Source organism: Citrus sinensis, chromosome 3 (assembly GCF_022201045.2).
Source record: "Citrus sinensis cultivar Valencia sweet orange chromosome 3, DVS_A1.0, whole genome shotgun sequence".
Lineage (NCBI taxonomy): Eukaryota > Viridiplantae > Streptophyta > Magnoliopsida > Sapindales > Rutaceae > Citrus > Citrus sinensis.
The window spans coordinates 4,715,612-4,723,336 of record NC_068558.1 but is presented as its reverse complement, the minus strand read 5'-3'; the positions used below and the strand labels follow the sequence as shown (position 1 = coordinate 4,723,336).

General features: G+C 28.6%; 1 protein-coding gene across 1 annotated transcript; it reads right to left on the bottom strand.

Moving 5' to 3' along the window:
- Window positions 1–4,309: 4,309 nt before the first annotated feature.
- Window positions 4,310–5,398, bottom strand: LOC127901332 (putative F-box protein At5g55150). The gene has a single exon (XM_052438435.1). It carries the CDS (start codon window positions 5,396–5,398, stop codon window positions 4,310–4,312), a length of 1,089 nt encoding a protein of 362 aa, XP_052294395.1.
- Window positions 5,399–7,725: the final 2,327 nt, after the last annotated feature.

The following is a 7,725-nucleotide window of genomic DNA, read 5'->3' as shown; positions in this document are numbered from 1 at the left end:
AATCATCGAACTTCGCTATGTTCACACTCTAGATAGAGAACTGATAACTTATTTTGCATTTACATATATAGCAGAAAATAAATAAATAAAGGTTTTCCTACTTGGCTTTGGTTTCTTTCTGGGCTTTTTGTAGCTTTTCATCTTGCTGCAATCCCTACCCGTGTTTTTAATTCTGGTTAGAGAATAAAACAATTTCAAATAATAAAATTCTTATTTTTACACCTATAAATAGAGAAATTAAAAATCCACCTGCTTGGCTAGGAATTCCTTGGGTTTGTGGCTTTAGAAAATTGGGAATCTAGGAATTAGGTTTAGGGATTCGGCTTTCACTGTTTTTGCCCTTTTTTTTTTTTATAAGTTATACCCGATCGGTTTTAATGAATTTGATCCCCAACCTTCTCCATGCTTTGGCAGCGCAAGAGATGATGACTCTTTTTAACGGTCAACGATGGCCTCTGATTGAAATCCACCACTTGATTCGGCTCGCAGGTCTAGGATTTGCATACAGAGAAAGTGAGATGCGGTGACGACTACTGGCTGATGGAAAGGACCGTAACGGGCATAGGATGAAGACGACGATGACTGCTTGCTTGCTGGCTTGTGAGGGTTTGACGTGAGTGAGTGTGTTTGATGATTTGAGAAGAGCGGCTAGGGTTTCCAAAACAAAAATGTCACAATGTGAGTATTTATATTTTCGGTAGAAATTAGAAAAAAATGTGAAAGTTTTCAAATTAATAAAAAGGATAACAAAAGAGTGATGATGTATGACAAAACTTGCACGGATAAATTTGTTGTGACCATTCAAAATCTAAAAATTCATTTTTGTAATTTGTAAATAATATTTTCATTGAGGCGGTAGTTTTACCTGCCAAGATGAAATTTTTCTATGTATAAATTTTACATAAAAAATATATATTTTAAACTTTTGTGCTAATATAAAATTAATTTTCTACAAATATATTGATAATTTAATATAAATGAGATATATTACTTTGTAAGTATATTAATAATCACGTTGTAGGTACTAATTAATGCAGTTGTAAATCATTTGAATTAAAAACAAAATAGTTGATGTTTGAATCCATGGGAGTAAATTTAGTTGTTATTAAGCTAAATTGGCCACTTAGGCTTTAGCCCAGTAGTGAACCATTGACCTTATGGTGCGTTTACGTCATGAAATGGGAATGTGGTAGAATAGGAATGGGCTGAGAATGAGAATGAGCTGGAATGAGAATGAGATTTTAATGTTTGCTCGGCAAAAATAAATGGGAATGAGAATGTGCTGAAATGTCATTGATGTATTTACTTGACAAAATAAATGAGAATGAGGAATGAGAATGAAAATCAATTTACCAAAATACCCATAGTATTAATAATTAATAAAAATAATTAATTTATCATTATTAACAATATTATCATTGTTGTTGTTATTATTACTATTATTATTATTATTATTAAAAATAATATTAACAATAATTAATAATAACCAAAATAATAAAGTCAATAAAATTTAATAGTAATAATAATAATATTATTATTAAATTTTATTAACTTTATTATTTTAGTTATTATTAATTATTGTTAATATTATTTTTAATAATATTATCATTATTAACATTTATTATTATTATTAAATTTTATTGACTTTATTATTTTAGTTATTATTATTTTTATTAATATTATCATTATTAACATTTATTATTATTATTAAAATTTATTAACTTTATTATTTTAATTATTATTAATTATTGTTAATATTATTTTTATTAATATTATCATGATTAACATTTATTATTATTATTTTTAATTAATATCATTTTTATATCTAGATAATGAAAATTAGATTATTATTACTATTAAATTTTATTAACTTTATTATTTTAGTTATTATTAATTATTGTTATTATTATTTTTATTTAAAATAATAATAGCAATAATTATAAATTAATTATTTTTATTAATTATTATTTTTATCATTATTTTTATTGTTAATAATGATAATATTAATAATAAAAATAATTAATAATAAAGTTAATAAAATTTATTAATAATAATAATTATTATTATTAATGACATTTAAAATAATAATAAAAATTTTGATAAATTAAAATAATAAAATTAATTGTGATTTGAATGAGGGTAATTTGGAAAATATGAAAAAATTAGAGGAATACAAAAGTAAACATATATTTCATTTACATTCCATCATTTTCATTTCCAACCCCGGGAATGGGATTCCTATTCCTTATTCCCAAATTGTGTGGGACCCACACATTTTATTCCCATTCTCAAATTACATTTTGCCAAGTAAACATAGGTTTCATTCTTATTCCTTCATTCTCATTCCCCATTCCATGAAGTAAACACACCATTAAAGTAAAACATGACTATGAGGGTAATAGTTCGAGTCCCCATGACTCAAACTCCCTTAATTAAACATAATTATATGGAGATTATTTGCAAAGTTTTTCTCTCTTACGAAATGTGAGTGGAGTGGAGACACTCCTCCTCTGTGAGGGTTATTTGTCTGGGCACTTACTTCATAGAATTTAAAATGTAATAATATAAGTCTCAGTTTATATATCTAATTGTAAATATCAGTGTAATAATTTACTGTTATAACAGTTGTAAATATCTGTGTAATACAGTACCATGATGCTTAATCAGTTAAAAAAACTAAATTGAAAAAATTATATTCAAATTCAATTTCTTTTACCACTAGAATAAAAGTATATAAATTAAATTTAGCGAGAATTACAATGAAAACATATTTCATGTGGCAAAGATTATAACAAGCTTAAGACGTATAAATAAAAATGAATTTAAAAGACTATATTTCTCCCCCATGGCATAAAATGTTTTAAAAGTAAATTTAGTAAAACATACTGCTTACTATGAAAATGAATTTATATTTTTCATATTTTTAAATAATTTAATTTTTTTAGTCGTGATATAAATTAACTTAATTTAAAAAAAATATAGATATAAATGTAAGATTGAACATATTTTATAATACTTGCACATCATTTAGTAGACAAATCATGTACCCATATAGTGAGTGCAATGTTACTCAAATAATTTAATTTAATTTAAAAATATAATTGTCATGCTTAAATTATATAAATGTAAGTATAACATAATACAACATTATTCAATATTACTTGCATTCAAATTGTAATTATCCATGTTATGTACCATTATGAATTTGATTAATGTTTAACAAAAAAATTATTATAGCAAAAAGGATTAAATAAAATAATTAATCTCACTTAAGATAGTATGAATTAATTTGCACAAGAGATTGATTATGAGTTTTATTTAAAAATATCAAATATAATATGCTTTATATTTTTGTAATATATGAATATTTTTTTAGAGGGTATACATAAAACATACTAATATTGGCCACTAATAATAACAACAACAACATTTGAGGGGTAACTACGATGTTTGGAATGATAATTATTTGATAGTTGGATAAATATTGTCCTCATTTTAGTAGGTAGGGATTTAAGTCCCCGAATGTGTATCGTGAGATCCTAGAATTGATTTCTTCTAAATATCTAGAAATAAATCGATTTTGTTATATGTTTAGATACTCGGATTCTAATGTAATTAAAAGTTGATAAAATTATTTTGATAATTTTGTAAGCAAAATATCATTACATTTATTACATAATATTAAAAATAGTGCAATTAATAAATTAAAAATTATTTAATTAATATATAATTATTTCCATTTATTATATTTAAATAGTATTCTCATTAGTACATAAGTTACAGTTTTTAAAGCAAAATATCATTAAATTTATAATGCAATATTAAGAAAAATAATATAATTATTTTTATTTAAATATATTAGTCCAATTAATTTTATTTAATTATGTTTCTTTTAGGATATAAGTTAAATATATTAACTATATTGTCCATGAATAAAAAGAAAAAGGAAGTATTTTTTTGGTGTAAAGTTGAGGGGGTCTTTGATAATTTACTAGTTTGAATTGATTATCTTAATATTTCCTAAAATGAGGGAGCTCTATGATAGTTTCTTTTAACATTTGCCGTTTTAAGCTATTAAAAGGAGGGTATCGGTGGCCGGTTACATCCGCATTATTAAAAAAACAATAAAGGCAGCTGCACGACATGCAGCACTGCATTACAGCCCGACCCATAATTAAAAGAAATTTGAATCCAAGTAACTGTGAAATAGACATTCATTGATGCAAGCAAAACAGCCTTTGACACGATAGATGTACTAAAACCAAATGCACAGTTGAGAGAAAAATAATATATAATCCTCCTCGATGAACTAAATGAAATTTTTTTCCACCCACATAGGTGGGGTGATGCGATTGTAAGAGTCGCCCTTAAAAAAAGGTTCAATAGTTTCCTCTTGGAGGTCATAAATTCCCATATCTTTTCCTCCTCCTTTACATGCAATATACCAATAAGCATCAACACAATCATCGGTGAAGTATATGCAGTTAGCCTTGCAGTGAGAAATGGATGCATCGACAGAAAACGAAGAATTATGGCCTAAAAACAGAGCTCTATCGCCCAAGTTCTCGACCTCCGTCCACGTATTAGTTAAAAAATCTAGCCCAAGAACCTGAAATCGAGTAGTTCCATAGGACCAATTATCGTTTACTTGTGATCCTTCTCGAACAATTACTAACAATTTTCTTGTAGATTCTGCAACATACCAGCTGCCCGGAAAAAACCGAAGAAGTTCACTGGGCAAACTTGAGACTTCTTGTACCACAGTAGGATTGTTACCTCTAATATCAAAAGCCCGCACTTGACTAGTCTTCACAGCATAGAGCAACCCATTATAGAAGATAATGTCATGATAATAGGCATTCAAGTCTATGGGGATCCAAGACCTATCACCGGGTCTAGCATATGCCAATTTCCCGACATAACTAATCACAATCGTATAATTGGACGAATAATCAGGACTGGATGACAAAGCGCATTTAAAAATAAAATTAGCATACATCTTAGTAGTCTTAAGATCACGCCAATTTTTGATGGTTTTGATGTGCGGAAGTTTAATTTGGCGGCGTGAAAAGGGATGTAAAAGGGACATACTCAAATCTTGTGCAATTGTAATAAGCCAACCCTTCGAAGAAAAACACTTTTTACCATTTGCTTCTGGTAGGATAAATTGGCGAGTCATGCCTTTTGAAAGACTGAAGAAACGGCGTTGATCGGTGCACTTTTCTGGTGCAAGCATCAGCCATGGGGCTCGATTGAAGTTGAATGTGAGTTTCACCACGGTTGCGACAAATCGCCATGAAGAACAAACTCCACCGAAAGCAACTAGGTCTTGGAGCCACGTGAGCCGCTGAGCCACCTCGATCAACAGGTCATTATTCAGTTCTGACCAATTCCCCATCGCCCTTCTGATTCCTGGAGACAGTTTGAAATTGTTAAGTGTGAAGAGGAACGAAGCTTATGAACACATACATAGAGTAAGAAAATTGACGTTTGGCATAAAGTTTCCCCTAGCGGACAAGGAAAGTGCTTAATTTGTTTCCAAATTTAGCATGGTAATAATACAGCGCCGCCCTTTTTATATTAATGAATTAATGGTCTTTCTATAAAGGAAGATAATAAATTTAAAAGGCTGCAGCTTTCTATAAGGAAGAGGAATCTACGTTTATTAACTAATAAAATTAAAAGTGTTGTACTCTCTATAAAGGAAAACAATTTACATCATGCCATGTCGCCATGTGGTGTCGCAAACTAACATTAACTGACATTAACAAAAGTAGGATGAGTGCTGCTATTTATTCCGATTTTGCATCCCGAAAAACAAAATGCTTTCCCTTTTTCTTCATTTACTTTTCACTTAGCTTTCACTTTTATTTTCACTTTTCACGTGTTGCTTTATTTGTTTTCGGGGAGTAAATTTGGGGTGTAAATTCAGGATAAATAGCATTTTTCAAGTAGGATTCAGTTCACCACAGCTACCACCACCACGGCCTCCTCCTCCAGATTCACCACCACCTTTGCTGCCGATGCTGATGCTGCTGCAGCTCGCTCCCGAGCTTAGGGGTGGGCATTTGGTTTGGTTTAGTCTGAACCGAACCGTATTATAGCAATTTGGTTCGGTTTAGTTCGAAGTAAAAAATTAAATAGTTCAAAAATTTTGAACCATTTGGTTTTTTATTTGGTTTGGTTCAAAATCAAACCAAATGGTTCAAGAAAAAATTAAAATTAAAATTAAAAATAGTTCAGAATTTATCTTCTTTTTTTTATTTCTATTTGTTAGTTAATACATGATATTATATATGACATAGCATACACTTTATTTTATTGTTGAACTTTATTATTGTTAAATTTTATTATATTTTTTATTATTTATGGATTTTTAGATTATTTTTAGAATTTATTATGTTAATTTACTATTGTTAGATTTTATTATGTTATTTATTGTTTGCTAATTTATAGACTCAAGATTATTGTTGTATTAATAGTGTATTATTATATTATATTTTTTATTGAATAATGAATATATAGGATAAAACCAAACCGAACCGAACCAAATTAATTTTGTTCGGTTCGGTTCTATAATTTAGTTCGCATTTAGTTCATAAATTCATGAACCATTTGGTTTCAGTTTAGTTCGGTTCTAGGGCTGAACCAAACCACACTAAATAGTGTCCACCCCTATCCAAGCTGTTGCTTTCTATACTATAACGAAAATTCAAATAAATCATTAGTTTTCAAAAATGCATTAGTAAGTCCAGATGATTAATGATCTGGACTACATTGCATATTGTACTTGTCAACTTTCTTATTATTGCCCTTGTTGATTTGACCATTTTACCCGAGAGTTACCAACTTTGTGATATATATTGGTGTTGTCAATGTCGTCAATAATCCAATTAAAATTAGATGATATATATTAAAAAGCTGCAGGCATGATATATTAAAAAAATTAAAATTCAAAACATGATATATATGATCCATCAGATTAAAATATTAAAAAAAAATTAAAGTTCAAAACATGATATATATGATCCATCAGATTCAGTTCAGACGTCAGATGGAAGATGTCACCATCTCTTACCTTGCGCATTTCCCATCATTCCATGTATGAATCATTAATGAAAGCTTTTTCTAATTCTCATAAACCCTCGAAGAGTTGTAGGCATGCTGCTGCCATGGATGTTGATTAGTTACTATATGTATACATATAGCACATCTGATGTGAATAAAATTTACGTACGTATATTACTGAGAAAATACATGGGGTATATATTATATGTATCATCTTAATTACTTACCCAGTACAAAAATATTATTTGAATGACTGACGAAAACGAAACAAAAATTAAGAAATGTATAACATCTTGCAAAATAATTAATTAATTATGATTATTATAGTGTTATCAATGAGGTACCCTCATTCTATATCTATGAAGATTTTTCACTCATTTTTATGTTGGATGATATGGAAATAAGAAGAGGATTAATCGTAACTCTCTTTCTCTTCTTTTTCTTTAAATACCCCATTATGCCCTCATCTTGCTACAACTCTTCTTTTCTTCTTCATATTGTTTCTTTTGACCCCTCCAAAATGCCCAAGAGTCCTAAGGAGTACCAGTGTTATCATTGTTCAGACACTTTTTTGTTTCATATCATGGAGGTCTTTTAAGTCATAATAATAAAGTTTACTCCACATTTCAAATCGAATGTAGAGATTATCATAACAAG